A 24,551-nucleotide genomic window follows, 5' to 3' on the forward strand; every position below is an offset into this window, starting at 1 on the left:
CCCCATACTCTCACGGAAAGCAATTACGTCCGGCGAGGAATTAATATTATCAGGAGCAGCATCAATTAATAATCCCTTAATAAAGCTTTCACGCCATTAAGCGTTTCTGACATTACAGCCATTATGCACTTACTTACTTACTCAGGGATACAGAGGGATGCACATCATTGGCTCAACTGGCTCTGGGCCTGGGGCTGTGTAACAGCAGGTATAGTAGGGAGAGATGGTGCCTATAGTAGCAGTGGGGGGATAATAGCCTCTGGGAAGGGACTGGGGCTTTGTAACAGCAGGTATAGTAGGGAGAGATGGTGCCTATAGTAGCAGTGGGGGGATAATAGCCTCTGGGAAGGGACTGGGGCTGTGGGATAGCAGGTATAGTAGGGAGAGATGGTGCCTATAGTAGCAGTGGGGGATAATAGCCTCTGGGAAGGGACTGGGGCTGTGGGATAGCAGGTATAGTAGGGAGAGATGGTGCCTATAGTAGCAGTGGGGGGATAATAGCCTCTGGGAAGGGACTGGGGCTGTGGGATAGCAGGTATAGTAGGGAGAGATGGTGCCTATAGTAGCAGTGGGGGGGATAATAGCCTCTGGGAAGGGACTGGGGCTGTGGGATAGCAGGTATAGTAGGGAGAGATGGTGCCTATAGTAGCAGTGGGGGGATAATAGCCTCTGGGAAGGGACTGGGGCTGTGGGATAGTAGGTATAGTAGGGAGAGATGGTGCCTATAGTAGCAGTGGGGGGATAATAGCCTCTGGGAAGGGACTGGGGCTGTGGGATAGCAGGTATAGTAGGGAGAGATGGTGCCTATAGTAGCAGTGGGGGGATAATAGCCTCTGGGAAGGGACTGGGGCTGTGGGATAGCAGGTATAGTAGGGAGAGATGGTGCCTATAGTAGCAGTGGGGGGATAATAGCCTCTGGGAAGGGACTGGGGCTGTGGGATAGCAGGTATAGTAGGGAGAGATGGTGCCTATAGTAGCAGTGGGGGGATAATAGCCCCTGGGAAGGGACTGGGGCTGTGGGATAGCAGGTATAGTAGGGAGAGATGGTGCCTATAGTAGCAGTGGGGGGATAATAGCCTCTGGGAAGGGACTGGGGCTGTGGGATAGCAGGTATAGTAGGGAGAGATGGTGCCTATAGTAGCAGTGGGGGGATAATAGCCTCTGGGAAGGGACTGGGGCTGTGGGATAGCAGGTATAGTAGGGAGAGATGAGAGATATAAAGAGAATATATGAATAAGCCGGTATATTTCCCCTTTAAGCCGCCGCAGACAAACCTAGAATAACCCACCCCAGTGACAGTGTTTCCTCTACAGAAAACAAATGATAGAGGGAAAAAAATGAGCAGCGGAAAGTGAGTTTAATTAATAAAATAGTAAAATGTTTGGGTTCTGCTGACGAGTTCTGCATTAATACTAATTCCGCTTCCCTGTAACATCTGCCAGTTAATCTCTCGCTGTGCCAGGCTGCGCAGGTTCCCTGCCAGAACTACAATCCCCAGTAAATGAGGCGGCAGTCGGAGGGGCCAATGCGCCATTCTCTGTCAGGACTTTCATGGAAACCTTTAGCCTAAAATGAACTAATGATTTAAAGGGGAACAAATCCCACCCCACCCTTGGTTTATAACTAACAACCAAGTCCGGCTTGGGACTCCTCCAGTTACATGGGAGTAGGAGAAACAATAGGTTAGCTGAAAGCAGTTCTAATGTGTAGCGCTGGCTGAAAGCTCAGACTCAGGCACACTTTACTGCTGCGCTGCAAGTTGGAGTGATATCCCCCCCCCTCACCCCCAGCAGCCGATCAGCAGAACAATGGGAAGGGAGCAAGATAGCAGCTCCCAGTAGGTATCAGAATAGCACTCAATAGTAAGAAATCCAAGTCCGGCTTGGGACTCCTCCAGTTACATGGGAGTAGGAGAAACAATAGGTTAGCTGAAAGCGGTTCTAATGTGTAGCGCTGGCTGAAAGCTCAGACTCAGGCACACTTTACTGCTGCGCTGCAAGTTGGAGTGATATCCCCCCTCCACCTATCTTGGTATGTTCCTCCCCTTGGCATAAGAGCGTCGCTCTATCTCGGAGATATATACACTCCCCACTTTGTAAGAAGGCAAAACTGCAAAGATTTAGGCAAATTATAAATGACATTTCTGCTCTCTATAAAGACGTTCCCTTTAGCCATTTGGGCTTTTACACGCGAGCGCTGGATCTAACGCCGTTCACCCCCCTCCCCCATATTCGCCAGATAAACCCAATTTCCCAGTGATTTGTAGGTAAACTCCCTGCCGGCTGCTGAACTGGGGCAGATAAATCTGCTACCTTAGCGATTATCACTCGGATGTATTTTAATTTTTTTACGGGATTTTGCGTTGAAGCTGACAGCGTGCAGTAAAGCGAGTATTTAGTGCCGAGCTAACTAACTGGAAGTCGCTTGATTTCCCTCGTAATTCAGCCCTTAATTCTAGGACTGAGGTCTTAAACTTATCAAAGCAGGACGGGAAATGGATTGATCTATGGAGCATTCGAGGAAGCCGCAGCCCGTAATTCTCCGCCGCTGCCCCGAGTCTCCAAACAATGGCGCCCGGGATTGGCTGGAAATAACACGTGTGCATTAATGGCTGATTTTTGTGGACTAGTGAGTAGCTGACCTGGACCACCCCTCCCCACACACTACAGCCTGTATACTGAGCTCTTTTCTACAATGTATTACTTTTTAAAGGGTAACTAAACCCTGCGGCACATCGCGGCTCAACCAAACGTTACTCAGCTGTTGCCGGACTACAAATCCCAGAATAATGTAACATATAATGAAGGGTGAGGCATGCTGGGAGCTGTAGTCCAGCAACATCAGGGCTGTATTCTTAAAGCAATATTGCCCAATAAAACTGCATTAAAATGCAAGAAATCCCCCAATGAGAATCCCAGCTGATGTGAGTAAATCCGGCTCCCTGTTCTCTGTTCCTGCAATTGGAGTTGGGAGCAATAAGCACAGTTTCCCAGCACTGAACAAGTCTGTCCCTTTATCCCCATGTCTGATTCCTGTGCCATATAATGACGGGAAAATGCCATCATTATCTCTATATGTAAGGTACCAGCAAGGGGCCTGACACAGTGCTGGGAATCAGCATTCTCATTGGTCACTTCTCTTGCACTTATAATCACATGTTGCTCAGTAGAAGGCTCATTGGTTAGTTTTCTTGCATCTATAATTATGTAGCATGTATGTGTGCCCTCGGTTTGTGTGTGAGCGCAGTGGAGCCCCATTCCCCTTCAGTAAATTGGTATTTTCAAGATTAAGAACTAAAATGTTATCAGGTTGGGCCTTACCCAGTCTTCTTCTGCCTCGGCGTGAATAGGACCTCATAACTAGTTCTGTTGATTGGCTGAACGTGACCGATGTATCTGCCGTTCTTCTGGGTGTAGACAGCGACTTCCACTAGACAGTTCCGACTACTGCTCTTCAGCCAGGGACTCAGCAGTATGGGGTTGTGGGCTGTTGAAGCATTCAGGTACAAAAAATGCCCTAAACAAAAAAAAAATAAAAATATTTAATTCATGGCTAATGGGGGCATTTTGATATTAAAATAAAGTTTCAATTGTGTCACAGCTTCTTACTGATCCCCATTGTAAGCAGCAGTCCTGCCCTGCTTTATGGCTGAGATTCTAGTTATCTGTATAACAGAGCATTCTGTCACAGTGGCACAGATCCTATCTGATCCCCCCATTGTAAGCAGCAGTCCTGCCCTGCTTTATGGCTGAGATTCTAGCTATCTGTATAACAGAGCATTCTGTCACAGTGGCACAGATCCTATCTGATCCCCCCATTGTAAGCAGCAGTCCTGCCCTGCTTTATGGCTGAGATTCTAGCTATCTGTATAACAGAGCATTCTGTCACAGTGGCACAGATCCTATCTGATCCCCCCATTGTAAGCAGCAGTCCTGCCCTGCTTTATGGCTGAGATTCTAGCTATCTGTATAACAGAGCATTCTGTCACAGTGGCACAGATCCTATCTGATCCCCCCCATTGTAAGCAGCAGTCCTGCCCTGCTTTATGGCTGAGATTCTAGCTATCTGTATAACAGAGCATTCTGTCACAGTGGCACAGATCCTATCTGATCCCCCCATTGTAAGCAGCAGTCCTGCCCTGCTTTATGGCTGAGATTCTAGCTATCTGTATAACAGAGCATTCTGTCACAGTGGCACAGATCCTATCTGATCCCCCCCCATTGTAAGCAGCAGTCCTGCCCTGCTTTATGGCTGAGATTCTAGCTATCTGTATAACAGAGCATTCTGTCACAGTGGCACAGATCCTATCTGATCCCCCCATTGTAAGCAGCAGTCCTGCCCTGCTTTATGGCTGAGATTCTAGCTATCTGTATAACAGAGCATTCTGTCACAGTGGCACAGATCCTATCTGATCCCCCCATTGTAAGCAGCAGTCCTGCCCTGCTTTATGGCTGAGATTCTAGCTATCTGTATAACAGAGCATTCTGTCACACTGGCACAGATCCTATCTGATCCCCCCATTGTAAGCAGCAGTCCTGCCCTGCTTTATGGCTGAGATTCTAGCTATCTGTATAACAGAGCATTCTGTCACAGTGGCACAGATCCTATCCCCCCCATTGTAAGCAGCAGTCCTGCCCTGCTTTATGGCTGAGATTCTAGCTATCTGTATAACAGAGCATTCTGTCACAGTGGTCCAAGTTCCCCACAACGTCTTTTAACCCTTAACAGAATTAATTAGCAGATTCAATGAGATATAATGACAGTTGATGTAGGGGAGTAGCAGGGAACCGGTCGGCAGTAATTAGAGCTGCATGAAATGAAATCAGATTAATTACAAAGGGAAGTGTAGGGATGGCGGCTCTGATACCAATAGGACTCACACTGTATAATCGATGGAGGGAACAATAGGCAGGCAGTGATGTATTTCTATGGAACAATGAATTGCAAATGAAATCTCTTGCTAAGTGAGGGAATAAGAATAATAAAACAATATTAAAACATCAATGGCAGATACAGATATCCTCGCTGAATTAATCAGGCGCTGCTGCTGCTGCTGCCAGAATCCCCTCTCTCAGGAATGTGCTTGATTGACAGGAAAGTGTAAGCCTGGGGGTTATGGGGGCAATTCAGACGCACCGCTACCTCACCCTGCGTGATTTTTTTAAAAATTATTTCCCACGAAAACCTCCATTTTATCTATTTAACAGCAGGAGAAGAGACATATTTCAAAACACAAGACCAGGGCTCAGAAAGGCTGCGGGTCCCTGGGGCCCCTACACAGGTCAGAGTCGGGAATTAAGAGCGAGGTGCAGCTTTTGGCACCCTATTCTATGAGCTTGGAGTGCTACACCCTAGGGTGCACAAAAGAGGGCAATCTGCCAGGTGCCCTATGGGTGCCCGTATTTCCCAGATGAGTTCTAGTGCAAAACGACCAAACAGGTGAACCCAGTTCCATAACTGCTGGCCCATCTGTGTTTGCCAAAAAGAATGGTAATGATACTGTAACAGTGCTCTGATTGGCTACAGGTTGGTTTTTAGCCCTGAGAATGTTCTGATTGGCTACAGGTTGGTTTAGCCCTGAGAATGTTTTGATTGGCTACAGGTTGGTTTAGCCCCGAGAATGTTCTGATTGGCTACAGGTTGGTTTAGCCCCGAGAATGTTCTGATTGGCTACAGGTTGGTTTAGCCCTGAGAATGATCTGATTGGCTACAGGTTTGTTTAGCCCCGAGAATGTTCTGATTGGCTACAGGTTGGTTTAGCCCCGAGAATGTTCTGATTGGGTACAGGTTGGTTTAGCCCTGAGAATGATCTGATTGGCTACAGGTTTGTTTAGCCCTGAGAATGTTCTGGTTGGCTACAGGTTGGTTTAGCCCTGAGAATGTTCTGATTGGCTACAGGTTGGTTTAGCCCCGAGAATGTTCTGATTGGCTACAGGTTGGTTTAGCCCCGAGAATGTTCTGATTGGTTACAGGTTGGTTTAGCCCTGAGAATGTTCTGATTGGCTACAGGTTGGTTTAGCCCCGAGAATGTTCTGATTGGTTACAGGTTGGTTTAGCCCTGAGAATGTTTTGATTGGCTACAGGTTGGTTTAGCCCCGAGAATGTTCTGATTGGCTACAGGTTGGTTTAGCCCCGAGAATGTTCTGATTGGCTACAGGTTGGTTTAGCCCCGAGAATGTTCTGATTGGTTACAGGTTGGTTTAGCCCTGAGAATGTTCTGATTGGCTAAAGGTTGGTTTAGCCCCGAGAATGTTCTGATTGGTTACAGGTTGGTTTAGCCCTGAGAATGTTCTGATTGGCTACAGGTTGGTTTAGCCCCGAGAATGTTCTGATTGGGTACAGGTTGGTTTAGCCCTGAGAATGATCTGATTGGCTACAGGTTGGTTTAGCCCTGAGAATGTTATGGTTGGCTACAGGTTGGTTTAGCCCTGAGAATGTTCTGATTGGGTACAGGTTGGTTTAGCCCTGAGAATGTTCTGATCGGCTACAGGTTGGTTTAGCCCTGAGAATGTTCTGATTGGCTACAGGTTGGTTTAGCCCCGAGAATGTTCTGATTGGGTACAGGTTGGTTTAGCCCTGAGAATGATCTGATTGGCTACAGGTTGGTTTAGCCCTGAGAATGTTCTGATCGGCTACAGGTTGGTTTAGCCCTGAGAATGATCTGATTGGCTACAGGTTGGTTTAGCCCTGAGAATGTTCTGATTGGCTACAGGTTGGTTTAGCCCTGAGAATGTTCTGATTGGCTACAGGTTGGTTTAGCCCTGAGAATGTTCTGGTTGGGTACATGATGATTTAGCCCTGAGAATGATCTGATTGGCTACAGGTTGGTTTAGCCCCGAGAATGTTCTGATTGGCTACAGGTTGGTTTAGCCCTGAGAATGTTCTGGTTGGGTACATGATGATTTAGCCCTGAGAATGTTCTGATTGGCTACAGGTTGGTTTAGCCCTGAGAATGTTCTGATTGGCTACAGGTTGGTTTAGCCCTGAGAATGATCTGATTGGCTACAGGTTGGTATTTAGCCTTAAGAATATTCTGGTTGGTTTAGCCTCTGTCTCACAAGAAGTTGGGTCACCACCTTGAATAATTCCAAGCCCTCCCAATTTTGATCATTGATCACGTTTAGCATTTCAGCTGGTAAATGCCATCACGAGGCACCCCTAGGGATCCATTGGGCCATCCCATAAAAGTCCTAATATCCTAATTGGCTGCTGGCAAGTCTTCCCCTGTGAAGGTTCATGTTCTCTGATTGGCTACAGGTTGATCTATCTCTGGGTATGTTCTCATATCAGAACAGCCTGGGGGGGGGGGTTTTATTAACCTATGGGTCACTCCAGTTGTGGATTTGCTACAGCTAGGCCTATCCCTGGGGATATTCTAATGTTTTGATTAACTATATTTATATATATTATATTATTATTATATATATATTTGATATTATATCCTGGCCTTGCAACTATAACTTGTTAGAATAAATCATTGGCTGTGATTAACAAATCTGCAAAGTATTTGAAAGTCTTTATTGAATTTCAATTATATTTATAAACACAGCGCCCTATCGCTATTAATGCTGATATCAGCAATATAATAAATATATATATAATAGTGTCTACAGCCTGGTCCCTCCGCGCCGGCTCTGCCAGTGACTAGTGGTTTTACAGACAAGAACCCACCAAATTCCTAATTTGACAGAATAAATTATTGATTGCGGTTTGTGTAACTGACACCTTGGCTCGGCCCCACAGATTGACTGGCTCTCGGGCTGCTGTTTATCGCCTTTTGTTCAGCAGCGCAGCCAATGGAAGGGCTCAGCTTGGTCTGAGGACTAAGCGAGTTATTGATGATTTTTTTTTTTGGACTTAATCTGTCTTTTCAGCAAGTTAAATGCCCCCCCAGCAGCCCGGAGATGGAAGTAAAGGGGAAGTCTGCACAACGTCTCTACATTTTCTTCCCGTGAGTGACGTGGGGCAGAGATCAGTCATTGTCCCAGCGCCATACACTGCTGTGCAAGTACTGATAATAATAATAATAATAATAATAATAATAAATGATTAGACTTTGCAAATAGAATATTAACTCTTTATTGCCAGGATGTAAATGAGAGCTCGGCTGAGGGCACCGACTGTGCAGCGTGGCACTGCAGGCTTTATATAGGCAGATAAGCGGAGTATTTGTCAGTATTACGGTCATTTTGCACAATAAGGGACCAAATTCAGTCAGTTTTGTACGGAAAGAACATTGTAATGTGAATATATAGACAACAGGACAGTGGGGTGCAGCTCTTTATCTCCTTCTGCCCCCCTTTTCTCCCCATTTTCCATTTCCTTCCCCAGGTCTCTTCTCCCCTTAAGTTCTTTTCTTTGCTTTTCATTATCGGATGCCCATTTTAATAATAATAATAATAATAATAATATTTTTGCCCCTAGCAACCAATAAGCAATTAGATTGTAACAGTCAAGTGTTATAAAACAAAAGCAAAGATCTGATTGGTTGCTATTAGGGATGCACCGAACTCACTATTTTGGGTTCGGCCGAAACCCCGAACCCAGCCCGACGGATTCGACCGAATACCGAATCCTAATTAGCATCGGAAAGGGTTAAAAAATGGCATGCGACATTTAACCCTTCTGAATACTAATTAGCATATGCTAATTTGTGCTAATTAGGATTCGGTTCGCCTGGGAACGTGGATTCGGCCCAAACTGAAAACTTAAAAAAAAGGCTGGATTTGGCCCGAATCCCGAACCGAATCCAGTGCATCACTAGTTGCTATGGGCAAGGTCACCGGTGATGTTGGCTTGCACTCTATAATAAATACTCCTCTAAATGTGCGTCAGATACTTACTCACACTCTACATTGTGTCACGACGGCTCAGTGAGTAGCGCTACTTTGGTCATTTGGGTCCTGAGTTCAATCCCAGCCAATCCCATTGCCAGGAGTCTGTATGTTCTCCCTGTGTCCACAAGGGTTTCCTCCCACAGCCCAAAAACATACATTAAATTGACCATAGTATGTGTGAATGAGATCATAGATTGTAAGCTCCTCTGGGGCAGGGACTGATGTGAATAATCTCCGTAAAGAGCTGCGGAAATGTGTTGGCACTATATAAATAACAGGGAACTAAATAAGCAATAAATAAGCCCCTAAATGTTCCACAGCTACTCGGTCACACTCTACATTGTGTGTCTATGAAGGAAGGTTCAAGCCTGGGTTTAGTGGCCACTTGTGTGTCATGGTGCTGTTGTGCCAAGGCCTCTAGACACCAGGGGGCGCTGTCAGTGTGCCAATGACACAAAAAATAAATTCAAAAGGACCACTGATGCCAGTTTGTGGCCAATCATCCTGCTTGTCATTGCTTGTGGGAGGAGCTTCTGTTCCTTATCCTGCCCCTACCGCCAACCTCCCTTGCCTTATCCCCTGCCCATTAGCTGTGCCTTCCGTCTGCCTTGCCTGGTACCTGCCTGTCTGTTTGTGGGGTGCCTGTCCTGCCTGAGGGGCCCCTGGTGGTCTGTGGTGGCCCCTGGTTCTGTAGCACCTACAATATTGGGATTACAAAAGCCTGTATGTTTCCTAATAAGCAAGTGGCCCATTCCGCTTCACAGGGTCAGACTGGGCTACCAGGAAAAATCCCAGACCCGACCCTTGCCGGTGCTCCGGGGAGGACGCCGGGTGGGGGACCCTGCAGGGGGTTAGGGGGGCCCCTGCGGAGGGGGGGGTTAGGGGACACGCCCGATGGGGGCACCTGCAGGGCCCCTGGGGTAGGAGCCCCGGTGGGCCCTGCACCCCCCAGTCCGTAATAATAAGTAATATGGAGCAGGCAATGTTCTGCTGCACGTTCAACATTATTTTAAAGGGGAAATACACCCCAAAAGCATTTTGGCAGCCCTGCCATAGGTTTAATGCTTTCATTTGACATCATTTGGCCAGATTGGGGTACAACTCTGTGGTTGGGTAGAAACACCATTTGCATTTGGGTTCACACGTTCCTTATTCATCAGACTCCCCCAAATATTCTGATGACTTTGGAACAGCAGTGGGACCCCAGGAGTATTTACTGACTTTGTATTGGGGGGCATTTCCCACATTCCAGGGATCAGACTGTATTCTTTATTCTAATGACACGGCCCTTTAATTAACTAGAATTCTCATCAATGGGGAATAAAACTGCTGCTTTCAACCCCAAAGATAAGTGATACTTTGGAGAAAAACTCGCCTTTTTTCATTTATTTTGCAGCCGCAGCGACAGGAGTTTGGGGAAATGTCAGGCTGATTAATTTATGTACTTTCTTCCCCCTCGTGCCACCCAAGTAATTATGTATCTGTGCCACGTGAGTGCCGTGATCTGCCGCTCGCAGGATGGAAACTGCCGGAACTGTGGGAAATGTTCTGTTCGGCAGCAGCTTCAGAACTCAACCCTTTCCATTCCCCGCTCTAAGGTTGTATCTTATTTATAGTGATATTTATTAATAAGCCATTCCTGCAGAACAGTGAGAATTCCTTGTGATCTGGGTCAGAACCGTTGGCCAGGGAAGTTCAGTAGGATATAACAGAGGGCCAGGTCCAGACTGGGATTCAAAATAGACCCTGGCAATAAATAGTGACTGTCTGTGGCACCTTACAGCCCCCCTGGCATTCCCAGTACCCAGAGGCACAAACAGCCCCCCCCCAGCCCAATAAATAGTGACTGTCTGTGGCACCTTACAGCCCCCCTGGCATTCCCAGTACCCAGAGGCACAAACAGCCCCCCCCCCAGCCCAATAAATAGTGACTGTCTGTGGCACCTTACAGCCCCCCTGGCATTCCCAGTACCCAGAGGCACAAACAGCCCCCCCCCCCCAGCCCAATAAATAGTGTCTGTGGCACCTTACAGCCCCCCTGGCATTCCCAGTACCCAGAGGCACAAACAGCCCCCCCCCCCAGCCCAATAAATAGTGACTGTCTGTGGCACCTTACAGCCCCCCCGGCATTCCCAGTACCCAGAGGCACAAACAGCCCCCCCAGCCCAATAAATAGTAACTGTCTGTGGCACCTTACAGCCCCCCCGGCATTCCCAGTACCCAGAGGCACAAACAGCCCCCCCCCAGCCCAATAAATAGTGACTGTCTGTGGCACCTTACAGCCCCCCGGCATTCCCAGTACCCAGAGTCCCAAACAGACCCCCAGCCCAATAAATAGTGACTGTCTGTGGCACCTTACAGCCCCCCTGGCATTCCCAGTTCCCAGAGGCACAAACAGCCCCCCCCCCAGCCCAATAAATAGTGACTGTCTGTGGCACCTTACAGCCCCCCTGGCATTCCCAGTACCCAGAGGCACAAACAGCCCCCCCAACCCAATAAATAGTGAGTGTCTGTGGCACCTTACAGCCCCCCTGGCATTCCCAGTACCCAGAGACACAAACAGCCCCCCCAGCCCAATAAATAGTGACTGTCTGTGGCACTTTACAGCCCCCCTGGCATTCCCAGTACCCAAAGGCCCAAACAGCCCCCATCACCCCAATAAATAGCGACTGTCTGTGGCACCTTACAGCCCCTCTGGCATTCCCAGTACCCACAGATTGCCAGTCCGGGCCTGCAGAGGGCCTCATAGTTATTGAGACATAAAGCCTTCAAAAAGTGGCACATTGGGAAAATGAAATTATCATGTTTTTTACAGTGTAGGCCAAGGCTAAGGAGAGCCCTAGACAAGCCCCTCACCCCCAATAAACCCCCTTGTTCCCTTGCCACAGTGATTTTAGGAGTGTAGGGGAGGGAAAGGGTTAATAAGTTGGGGTGATGAGCAGGAGCAGCGTTGTGCGATGGTGACATGGGGGTCTGGCCTATCCCGATCATTGTCCTATCTGTTGGCAAGGGAGCTGAAAGGGGTAAGTAGATGGGGTATGTGCCTAGTGTCAGTCTTTATTTACTTCCATCCAGTGGGGTAACTACCTTGGGAGTCGGGGTGCAAATGTACCCGGGCCCCACTCACTAGGAAGCCTACTGGATCCTCTTAAGTAAGTGCCGCCTAAGGACGTGGGCAAAAATAGTGGGGTTCAGTGCAAAAGTGGGTTCCAGCAAAGGCTTTGCACTGGGTCCCAGGGTCGGACTGGGCCAGTGTGGCACCGGCAAAAAACCTGGTGGGCCCAAGTAGCCCAGAACTGATCCCCTCCGACGCTCCCCCAGGCCGCTGATCTCCCTTCCCCGATGCTCAGGGGAGGGGATTGGGCAGGGGGCGGGGTGGTGGACCCCTGGAGTGATAGTCAAGGTGGGCCCTGCACCCCGCAAGTCTGACCCTGCTGGGTCCATTTAGTTATTCCAGTGCTTCCATCTTGGCATGGACTGGAGAATGGGCCATGATGATGATGGATGAGAAGGGGGTTGGTTAGTATCCCTGCCATTCAGATTATTTCTAGACTTTTCTATCATACCCTATTCCACCAGAATGCATTTCTCCTCTGGGATTCCATCATGGCCGCCCCCTTGGAGACCCCAAGTAGAGAACCTTAGGAAGACGTGACTTCCCCTATGGGCACCATTATAAATAGCAGATAATATTTCAGTGTCAATAAATAAAATTTCGTACCCGACCGTCTCTTCTCTCATCTCTGTAGGTTTCTTTGACCCGAGATTCTCTTCGCTAAAATATTTGGCTCCGTTGGCAGCGGCGCATCATACAATAAATACCGTAACCTTTCCGCGCGTGTTTTATTGCTGCTGCGTCAGGGCACGTACAGCCTCTGAGCCTGAACTTCTACTCGTTCCTCCTGCGAGACGGCCAGGAGATTTAAACGGCGGCAGTATATTATATAATGGCTGCAAATTCCCACTGTAAATGGCTATAAAGTCGAAGGAGGAAAGATGGAGGTTGAACCGCACTAAGGCACCATCTCTTGTAGCCAGGAAGGGGCGGTGCCATAGGGCGGAACCTGAGGTCTGTCTAAAGGTGGCCGCACACGTGGTGATTTCTGATCTTTCCCGCGACCATCGATCGCTCGAAATATTTGTTAAATCCGCCACTAACCGTTCAGGGCTGAATCGGCAGATAAGGAGGTAGAAACAATAGGATTTCTACCTCCTTCTGCCGATTCAGCCCTGACGGCAGATTTTGGTCAGGTGCCTTCTATGGCGCCCGATCAAAATTTTCTAACCTGGCCGATCGGCCGATTTCAGCAGCCTCCTGCGATATCGACTCGCCGACATGCCATACACGCACCGAATATTGTACGAAACGAGGTTTCGTACGATATTATCGGTGCGTGTATGGCCAGCTTAAGGGCCGTAACAGACGGGGAGATTAGTTGCCACTCAACTAATCTCCCTTGTCGCGGGCGACTTGTCACGGGCGCGGCGATATACATTCTAGCCAGTGGGATGGCATTTCGGGGAGATTAGTCGCTTGGCGACTCCCTCTCTGTCACGCCCCTAAAGCAGAGGAGTTTTCCAGAAAAAGGAGTTGGGTTTATGTAAGTGATTTTGTGATCAATAGTTATTGCGGCTCTCAAAACTAAAGGTGTGACTGTCACTTTAAAAAGGGGAAGCTAGACCTGTCTGTATATTTACATTTAATTTGTCGGGGGCTTTTCCCTCCCCTTTAAAGGAAACTCGGAGCATAATTAATCTGCCTGGAAGGTTTATGTCCACTTTAATACAACAAATATCCGGCTTCTGTTAGGATGAAGTGCGTGTATAATTTATCCAATTAATTAATTTAATATACAATTAATTAACAAGCATATAAATGTCGGCCATGTCGCAGCATTGTATTCAAAAGGGCTGTGTTTGTCTTTACAGGGTTTCTGATATGAAGAATAGAAATATGGATATTTTTAATCCAGTGAGTAGTTTGTATTTAAACTTCATATAAATGGAGATAAAACAGTAACAATTATTTTTGATTATTCACTTTTAGTTTTACAGTTTTATTCTTTTTAATTACAATGCAAATGCTTTATATCCATCATTCCCTGCTTCACTTACAGCAGTTGCTTAAGCATTGCTGCTTACAATGGGGGGATCAGATAGGATCTGTGCCACTGTGACAGAATGCTCTGTTATACAGATAGCTAGAATCTCAGCCATAAAGCAGGGCAGGACTGCTGCTTACAATGGGGGGATCAGATAGGATCTGTGCCACTGTGACAGAATGCTCTGTTATACAGATAGCTAGAATCTCAGCCATAAAGCAGGGCAGGACTGCTGCTTACAATGGGGGGATCAGATAGGATCTGTGCCACTGTGACAGAATGCTCTGTTATACAGATAGCTAGAATCTCAGCCATAAAGCAGGGCAGGACTGCTGCTTACAATGGGGGGATCAGATAGGATCTGTGCCACTGTGACAGAATGCTCTGTTATACAGATAGCTAGAATCTCAGCCATAAAGCAGGGCAGGACTGCTGCTTACAATGGGGGGGGATCAGATAGGATCTGTGCCACTGTGACAGAATGCTCTGTTATACAGATAGCTAGAATCTCAGCCATAAAGCAGGGCAGGGCTGCTGCTTACAATGGGGGGATCAGATAGGATCTGTGCCACTGTGACAGAATGCTCTGTTATACAGATAGCTAGAATCTCAGCCATAAAGCAGGGCAGGACTGCTGCTTACAATGGGGGGATCAGATAGGATCTGTGCCACTGTGACAGAATGCTCTGTTATACAGATAGCTAGAATCTCAGCCATAAAGCAGGGCAGGACTGCTGCTTACAATGGGGGGATCAGATAGGATCTGTGCCACTGTGACAGAATGCTCTGTTATACAGATAGCTAGAATCTCAGCCATAAAGCAGGGCAGGACTGCTGCTTACAATGGGGGGGGATCAGATAGGATCTGTGCCACTGTGACAGAATGCTCTGTTATACAGATAGCTAGAATCTCAGCCATAAAGCAGGGCAGGGCTGCTGCTTACAATGGGGGGATCAGATAGGATCTGTGCCACTGTGACAGAATGCTCTGTTATACAGATAGCTAGAATCTCAGCCATAAAGCAGGGCAGGACTGCTGCTTACAATGGGGGGATCAGATAGGATCTGTGCCACTGTGACAGAATGCTCTGTTATACAGATAGCTAGAATCTCAGCCATAAAGCAGGGCAGGACTGCTGCTTACAATGGGGGGGGGGGGAGATAGGATCTTTTAGAAGATTTGAGTGAGAATATTTATAAACATTGGATAGTTACCTATAATTGAGAATGCCACCTAAAAATTACATAAACTAGCTTCATAAAAACTAAAATATATCTTCAACAGTCTGAGTCTTTTTTTAAAAATAAAATATAGATTTGTAACATATAAATAGTTTACAAATCTTTATTAACTTTTATTATAAGCAGACAATTGTATAAATGATAAAGAAATGAGGGATTAGGTAGGAATATACTGGGCTTTAAAAATATGTGGTCACCTCGTTCCTGAACGGTGGGAAATGTCACACTGACCCATGTTATTTCCCTGAGTCGGTCCGACTGCCGCTGTGTTATTCCCTATATACTCACTGCTGCACATTGTATCATTTCATTGTGTCTGTCCCTTCCCTGCACTGCTGGTTCTGACTCCTGATACAACTCCCCAATATCCATTCATTCCTCATTCTCACTGGGTTTATAGTTAGGTGTAACTGTCACTGTGTCTGTCCCTTTCCCTTCCCTGCACTGCTGGTTCTGACTCCTGATACAACTCCCCAATACCCATTCATCCCTCATTCTCACTGGGTTTATAGTTATGTGTAACTGTCACTGTGTCTGTCCCTTTCCCTTCCCTGCACTGCTGGTTCTGACTCCTGATACAACTCCCCAATATCCATTCATTCCTCATTCTCACTGGGTTTATAGTTATGTGTAACTGTCACTGTGTCTGTCCCTTTCCCTTCCCTGTACTGCTGGTTCTGACTCCTGATACAACTCCCCAATATCCATTAATCCCTCATTCTCACTGGGTTTATAGTTATGTGTAACTGTCACTGTGTCTGTCCCTTTCCCTTCCCTGCACTGCTGGTTCTGACTCCTGATACAACTCCCCAATACCCATTCATCCCTCATTCTCACTGGGTTTATAGTTATGTGTAACTGTCACTGTGTCTGTCCCTTTCCCTTCCCTGCACTGCTGGTTCTGACTCCTGATACAACTCCCCAATACCCATTTATTCCTCATTCTCACTGGGTTTATAGTTATGTGTAACTGTCACTGTGTCTGTCCCTTTCCCTTCCCTGCACTGCTGGTTCTGACTCCTGATACAACTCCCCAATACCCATTCATCCCTCATTCTCACTGGGTTTATAGTTATGTGTAACTGTCACTGTGTCTGTCCCTTTCCCTTCCCTGCACTGCTGGTTCTGACTCCTGATACAACTCCCCAATACCCATTCATCCCTCATTCTCACTGGGTTTATAGTTATGTGTAACTGTCACTGTGTCTGTCCCTTTCCCTTCTCAGCACTGCTGGTTCTGACTCCTGATACAACTCCCCAATATCCATTCATCCCTCATTCTCACTGGGTTTATAGTTATGTGTAACTGTCACTGTGTCTGTCCCTTTCCCTTCTCAGCACTGCTGGTTCTGACTCCTGATACAACTCCCCAATATCCATTCATCCCTCATTCTCACTGGGTTTATAGTTATGTGTAACTGTCACTGTGTCTGTCCCTTTCCCTTCCCTGCACTGCTGGTTCTGACTCCAGATACAACTCCCCAATATCCATTCATTCCTCATTCTCACTGGGTTTATAGTTATGTGTAACTGTCACTGTGTCTGTCCCTTTCCCTTCCCTGCACTGCTGGTTCTGACTCCTGATACAACTCCCCAATATCCATTCATTCCTCATTCTCACTGGGTTTATAGTTATGTGTAACTGTCACTGTGTCTGTCCCTTTCCCTTCTCTGCAGTGCTGGTTCTGACTCCTGATACAACTCCCCAATACCCATTCATTCCTCACTCTCACTGGGTTTATAGTTATGTGTAACTGTCACTGTGTCTGTCCCTTTCCCTTCTCTGCACTGCTGGTTCTGACTCCTGAAATACCGTCAGTGCTCGTTAATATAATTACAATACTGTGTATTTCCCCTGCTTACGAGCATGCCGCACTTATCTGTTGCTCTCTCTATGTAAGAAATAACTGTTGGATTTACTTGCCCTTTGCTGGGATAGTGAAATCATTCGTTAGGAAAGCCTATTAATTACAATTGGTGTAATATCCCCAGTAAGTAATATTCCGCTCTCAGGTACAACAGCACCGGCTGCTCTGTTTTTAATTTAGTGCTAATGATCCATGAAGGGAAGTTGATTAGATAAGCTCTGCGGAACAGGCCCCGGGCCGGGTTATTCTCTGGGGGCCGCGCCCCGCTGTGCGTCTCTATTGCCATTGGCTGGCCATTGTTTGGGGGGGGGGGAGCTGATTGGATTAGGAAAAACTAAAGGTGCGGTTATTCCCAGTGTTTTGCGCCAGAGGTGATACTTCTAATTCCAGTTTATGCAGTTAAAGGCAAAGTTCACCTTCAAATGAACTTGCAATGTGATACAGACTGCTGCATTCACTTTTTTATTTGTTTTGTTTATTTTCTTAATTATTAAATTACCTGTTATAAAATTTGGAATTCATTTTTTTTTTAATTTGCTCAGGTAACCGGGCCGAGTTCCGCCCGGAGATTCTGTATGGTCACATATAATTCCGCATTCACTGCTGCCTTCGGAAACTACAGGACCCATACAGGGCCCAAACCGGATCCCTGTGCCACTCATCTCTCATAATTAATGTGTGCTCCAGGGAGGGGGGTTGGGTGGGTGGTGGGAGCCCCAGGGGAAGAAGCCCCTAGTCCGATATCAGACCCATACTCCTATATTAGGTGGGCCCTCCCCTTCCAGGGGCTACCCAAAGATTAGCCTATTGGTTACCTGACCCCCTGGGTGAGGGGGGGGACCTTCCGTTAAATAGAATGAGGCCCAATGAAAAATAGAAAGCATCACATGCCCGCCCATGCTTCTGATCCCTCCTGGTCACAGGGCCCGTGACAGTAGCACCCTTTACCCCCCTGATGCTGATCCGACAGAACGTAGAGATGGGGGGTGCAGGGCACACGGGGCTACTGCACCCCCCAAGGTACCTCCGCCATAAGCGTCCCCTGAAGGGGCCCCATACCCCCAAGGTACCTCCGCCATAAGCGTCCCCTGCAGGGGCCCCGCACCCCCCAGAGTACCTCCGCCATAAGCGTCCGCTGCAGGGGCCCCGCACCCCCCAAGGTACCTCCGCCATAAGTGTTTCCTGCAGGGGCCCCGCACCCCCAAGGTACCTCCGCCATAAGCGTCCCCTGCAGGGGCCCCGCACCCCCCAAGGTACCTCCGCCATAAGCGTCCCCTGCAGGGGCCCCGCACCCCCCAAGGTACCTCCGCCATAAGCGTCCCCTGCAGGGGCCCCGCACCCCCCAAGGTACCTCCGCCATAAGCGTCCCCTGCAGGGGCCCCGCACCCCCCAAGGTACCTCCACCATAAGCGTCCTCTGCAGGGGCCCCGCACCCCCCAAGGTACCTCCGCCATAAGTGTCCCCTGCAGGGGCCCCGCACCCCCCAAGGTACCTCCGCCATAAGTGTCCCCTGCAGGGGCCCCGCACCCCCCAAGGTACCTCCGCCATAAGCGTCCCCTGCAGGGGCCCCGCACCCCCCAAGGTACCTCCGCCATAAGTGTCCCCTGCAGGGGCCCCGCACCCCCCAAGGTACCCCCGCCATAAGTGTCCCCTGCAGGGGCCCCGCACCCCCCAAGGTACCTCCGCCATAAGCGTCCCCTGCAGGGGCCCTGCACCCCCCAAGGTACCTCCGCCATAAGCATCCCCTGAAGGGGCCCCATACCCCCAAGGTACCTCCGCCATAAGCGTCCCCTGCAGGGGCCCTGCACCCCCCAAGGTACCTCCGCCATAAGCGTCCCCTGCAGGGGCCCCGCACCCCCCAAGGTACCTCCGCCATAAGCGTCCCCTGCAGGGGCCCCGCACCCCCAAGGTACCTCCGCCATAAGCGTCCTCTGCAGGGGCCCCCGCACCCCCCAAGGTACCTCCGCCATAAGTGTCCCCTGCAGGGGCCCCGCACCCCCCAAGGTACCTCCGCCATAAGTGTCCCCTGCAGGGGCCCCGCACCCCCCAAGGTACCTCCGCCATAAGCGTCCCCTGCAGGGGCCCTGCACCCCCCAAGGTACCTCCGCCATAAGCGTCCCCTGCAGGGGCCCCGCACCCCCCAAGGTACCTCCGCCATAAGCGTCCCCTGCAGGGGCCCCGCACCCCCCAAGGTACCCCCGCCATAAGTGTCCCCTGCAGGGGCCCGCACCCCCCAAGGTACCTCCGCCATAAGCGTCCCCTGCAGGGGCCCCGCACCCCCCAAGGTACCTCCGCCATAAGCGTCCCCTGCAGGGGCCCCGCACCCCCCAAGGTACCTCCGCCATAAGTGTCCCCTGCAGGGGCCCCGCACCCCCCAAGGTACCTCCGCCATAAGTGTCCCCTGCAGGGGCCCCGCACCCCCCAAGGTACCTCCGCCATAAGCGTCCCCTGCAGGGGCCCCGCACCCCCCAAGGTACCTCCGCCATAAGCGTCCCCTGCAGGGGCCCCGCACCCCCCAAGGTACCCCCGCCATAAGCGTCCCCTGCAGGGGCCCCGCACCCCCCAAGGTACCTCCGCCATAAGCGTCCCCTGCAGGGGCCCTGCACCCCCCAAGGTACCTCCGCCATAAGCGTCCCCTGCAGGGGCCCCGCACCCCCCAAGGTACCTCCGCCATAAGCGTCCCCTGCAGGGGCCCCGCACCCCCCAAGGTACCTCCGCCATAAGCGTCCCCTGCAGGGGCCCCGCACCCCCCAAGGTACCTCCGCCCATAAGCGTCCCCTGCAGGGGCCCCGCACCCCCCAAGGTACCTCCGCCATAAGCGTCCCCTGCAGGGGCCCCGCACCCCCCAAGGTACCTCCGCCATAAGCGTCCTCTGCAGGGGCCCCGCACCCCCCAAGGTACCTCCGCCATAAGCGTCCCCTGCAGGGGCCCCGCACCCCCCAAGGTACCTCCGCCATAAGCGTCCCCTGCAGGGGCCCCGCACCCCCCAAGGTACCTCCGCCATAAGCGTCCTCTGCAGGGGCCCCGCACCCCCCAAGGTACCTCCGCCATAAGCGTCCTCTGCAGGGGCCCCGCACCCCCCAAGGTACCCCCGCCATAAGTGTCCCCTGCAGGGGCCCCGCACCCCCCCAAGGTACCCCCGCCATAAGTGTCCCCTGCAGGGGCCCCGCACCCCCCAAGGTACCTTCGCCATAAGCGTCCCCTGCAGGGGCCCCGCACCCCCCAAGGTACCTCCGCCATAAGTGTCCCCTGCAAGGGCCCTGCTCCCCCCAAGGTACCTTCGCCATAAGCGTCCTCTGCAGGGGTCCCGCACCCCCCAAGGTACCTCCGCCATAAGTGTCCCCTGCAAGGGCCCTGCTCCCCCCAAGGTACCTTCGCCATAAGCGTCCCCTGCAGGGGTCCCGCACCCCCCAAGGTACCTCCGCCATAAGCGTCCCCTGCAGGGGCCCGCTGCGCTTCCCTTAACCCCCCCCCCCGCCCAACGTCCTCCACCGGCGGCCAGGGAACATGGCAACAGGGTCTGGGCTGCTGGGGCTCAATAGGGCCAGGGCCCACCGGATATTTTCCCAGTGTCCCGGCGGCCCAGTCTGACCCTAATTAGTAAACGAGCTCCAATGTTGTTCCAAGTGCTTTATGAGAATTAAATCCTTTGTAAGGGCTCCCAGGGGCCCCTGCGCTGCGGCACACAGTGGGTTAATGCATTGCCACAGACTCTGCCAATAAGATCACTTGCCAATTCCGGCTCGGTACGACATTTCAGAAAGTAAAAATCTAAGTAAATTTCGATTCTTTCTGACTTTTCTGTTTCTGCTCTTTGTTTGGGAGCCGGCGAGTTCCTAACGAAGAGCATTTGCATCACAAGGGTTTATTTAGCGGAATAAACCTGAGCTGTTCCTGCTTAAACCTGCGGCCGCCGGTGGTGTAATGAGCGAGCCTCAATGTGACTGTGCGCGGCGCTCATTAGCATAGCTCATTTGCATATTGCAGAGAAAGAGCTTCCCGGGCCGAGAGATGCTAACGAGCTGCCTCCCAAGGAAAAAAATAATAATAATATGAAATATTTCACGGTGTATAAATTATAAGTTATATAACTCATGTTCCCACTCAGAAAACTCCCTCGTTTCCCCTTGATCTCCTGCACTGAATGCCAAAAAAGATACAGAGTTGCTCAAACTTAATTAAATAAGTAGCTTTTGGCAGATCCTAGAATACTCACCCCCTGCAAATGTAACTAACAAGCTAAACAGGTCTCTTGGGGGAACTGAGACTCATAGTAACATAGTAAGTTGGGTTGAAAAAAGACAAACGTCCATCACGTTCAACCATAATGAATGACTTGCAGCTTAAAGGGCAACTTCACCTTCATTAGCAAAACTGTAATAACACATAAAACAAGACCCCCTAGAAATGTGTCCAAACCTGACAAATTTTGTAAAATGGGAGTGGTATTTAGGGGTGTGTGGTCACTAAAATGGGCGTGGTCATAAGGTAGGTACAGTGATAGGGGCGCAGCCTAACGGTACTTTCCATTCAAGTTTGGGGAAATCTGAAACTGAAGTGGGAGATAAGTTTTCCTCGTCAAATTGGATCTGGCCCTTTACTTAAGGGTTAATAGGGTGTGTTTAGTAGGGCCAAATTCAGCCAATCAAAATGATACAGTGGCCCTTTAAGTGTTTTCTCTGTGTATATCAGTATATTTAGCAGAGCCCTGGCTGGGTTACTTTATTATGCAGGTAGATTTGTTTTATTGGTACGGACAGCGGAACATTCCCAAATATAAACAGGAGCCATAAATTGCCCAATCCGCACTGTATTTCTCCTGCAAGTCTAAGGGAATTTACTGCCACATCAAAGCTGCTTTTTTTTTCTATCTGTCTGGGAGGTAATTAAAAAGAGAGATTTATAAGAGTAAATAAGGCAGCGAGAGAATAAAGTACAGTGGGAAACACGGCGTTCTGCTCTGGCTCTGACTCTGGGCTGAAATGTCTCTTATAATGTTCTAATGGATAGAGACCGGCACATCGTATTCATCTAACGGCATCACTAACGAGCACAGTATCCCCCTATACCTGGGGCTTAGTCACGTCACTTCTGTCATCTAAAATGCCTTTATATGGGCACAGAGCCCCTCAGTGACTGCTAATATCCTTATCATTTACAGTAGGGGGTACATTATCCCTTATAATACATGAGTGATACTCAGAGTTCCCTGTATAACTCAGCCTGCAGCCTTGTGCCTTTATATGGGGGGCACAGAACCCCTCAGTGACTGCTAATATCCTTATCATTTACAGTAGGGGGTACATTATCCCTTATAATACATGAGTGATACTCAGAGTTCCCTGTATAACTCAGCCTGCAGCCTTGTGCCTTTATATGGGGGGCACAGAACCCCTCAGTGACTGCTAATATCCTTATCATTTACAGTAGGGGGTACATTATCCCTTATAATACATGAGTGATACTCGGAGTTCCCTGTATAACTCAGCCTGCAGCCTTGTGCCTTTATATGGGCACAGAACCCCTCAGTGACTGCTAATATCCTTATCATTTACAGTAGGGGGTACATTATCCCTTATAATACATGAGTGATACTCAGAGTTCCCTGTATAACTCAGCCTGCAGCCTTGTGCCTTTATATGGGCACAGAACCCCTCAGTGACTGCTAATATCCTTATCATTTACAGTAGGGGGTACATTATCCCTTATAATACATGAGTGATACTCAGAGTTCCCTGTATAACTCAGCCTGCAGCCTTGTGCCTTTATATGGGCACAGAATGCCTCAGTGACTGCTAATATCCTTATCATTTACAGTAGGGGGTACATTATCCCTTATAATACATGAGTGATACTCAGAGTTCCCTGTATAACTCAGCCTGCAGCCTTGTGCCTTTATATGGGGGGCACAGAACCCCTCAGTGACTGCTAATATCCTTATCATTTACAGTAGGGGGTACATTATCCCTTATAATACATGAGTGATACTCAGAGTTCCCTGTATAACTCAGCCTGCAGCCTTGTGCCTTTATATGGGGGGCACAGAACCCCTCAGTGACTGCTAATATCCTTATCATTTACAGTAGGGGGTACATTATCCCTTATAATACATGAGTGATACTCAGAGTTCCCTGTATAACTCAGCCTGCAGCCTTGTGCCTTTATATGGGCACAGAACCCCTCAGTGACTGCTAATATCCTTATCATTTACAGTAGGGGGCACATTATCCCTTATATATTGCACTCTTATTTCTTAGAAACCTCCTTTTAATTAGGTATAACCATTACAGGGTAAACTTTATCATAACATTATGTGTCTCTCATAATTCACATTCACTGGGCACTTTTGTTGTGCAGGCAAATTTTAAATATCCCTGATTTAATAAATTTGGGGTTTAGGTAAAATATGATTTACTCTAAAAAAAAAATAAAAGCCTTGGGGTTACCCAGTATTGAAGAATATCTATTTAACCTACATTTCCAAATACATTTAGCTTTTTGTAGACAACTTTTCAAATAAAAACCTCTAGTTTTGCTCTTTCCCCCCATTTCTCGCTCTGTATATTGTTATTTCTCGTTACCTTGTGAAGCCCCACAGGGTTTAATTTGTTTCTCGTGTAATTGTGTTCTGACTGCATAAACCAATAAATATATTTATATAAGAGCATTCAGGAGAAGGTTCATTTTTATTCTCTTCTTTGATTTTTATCTCGATGGCTGAGCTGAGAGCCGAGCGCAATGAGCCCTTGTGAGAGGAGAGCGCTTGTGCGCGGAATTACCAACTACTCCTGATGTCGGATCCCAGGTAAAATCCATATTGTGTCCCATGTAAATCCCTCATTTAGGTGATTACCGAGAACTGTAACGAAGGAGTCAGGGAGGGGTTAAAGTGAGAGAACAAACGGCATTTGCCTCCAGCCTCATTGCTTTGGCTCACACCGAATGTCCAACAATACAGGGCCCCAAACTGGGGCAGTAGGGCAACAGGGCAGTTGTAGGGCAAGTCAGCTCTTATGGTAACAGTAAGAGGGCAAGATGGAGACAGTAGGGCAAGATGGAGACAACAGGGCAAGATGGAGACAATAGGGCAATATGGAGACAATAGGGCAAGATGGAGACAGTAGGGCAAGATGGAGACAGTAGGGCAAGATAGAGACAGTAGGGCAAGATGGAGACAGTAGGACAAGATGGAGACAGTAGGGCAAGATGGAGACAGTAGGGCAAGATGGGGACAGTAGGGCAAGATGGAGGCAGTAGGGCAAGATGGAGGCAGTAGGGCAAGATGGAGACAGTAAAGCAAGATGGAGACAGTAGGACAAGATGGAGACAGTAGGGCAAGATGGAGACAGTAGGGCAAGATGGAGACAGTAGGGCAAGATGGAGGCAGTAGGGAAAGATGGAGACAGTAGGGCAAGATGGAGACAGTAGGGCAAGATGGAGACAGTAGGACAAGATGGAGACAGTAGGGAAAGATGGAGACAGTAGGACAAGATGGAGACAGTA

The 24,551-nt window shown here is 49.0% G+C and overlaps 1 protein-coding gene across 1 annotated transcript in view; it reads right to left on the minus strand.

Annotated features, from left to right (window-relative positions):
- The window catches only part of alk (ALK receptor tyrosine kinase), a 185,870-nt gene that overhangs the window by 100,572 nt on the left and 60,747 nt on the right, over window positions 1-24,551 (minus strand). Inside the window, exon 3 of the mRNA XM_031902225.1 lies at window positions 3,321-3,516. Coding sequence (XP_031758085.1) covers window positions 3,321-3,516 — 196 coding nt within the window. The remainder of the gene's footprint in view (window positions 1-3,320; window positions 3,517-24,551) is intronic.

The sequence above is a fragment of the Xenopus tropicalis genome, chromosome 5 (assembly GCF_000004195.4).
Source record: "Xenopus tropicalis strain Nigerian chromosome 5, UCB_Xtro_10.0, whole genome shotgun sequence".
NCBI classification, from domain to species: domain Eukaryota; kingdom Metazoa; phylum Chordata; class Amphibia; order Anura; family Pipidae; genus Xenopus; species Xenopus tropicalis.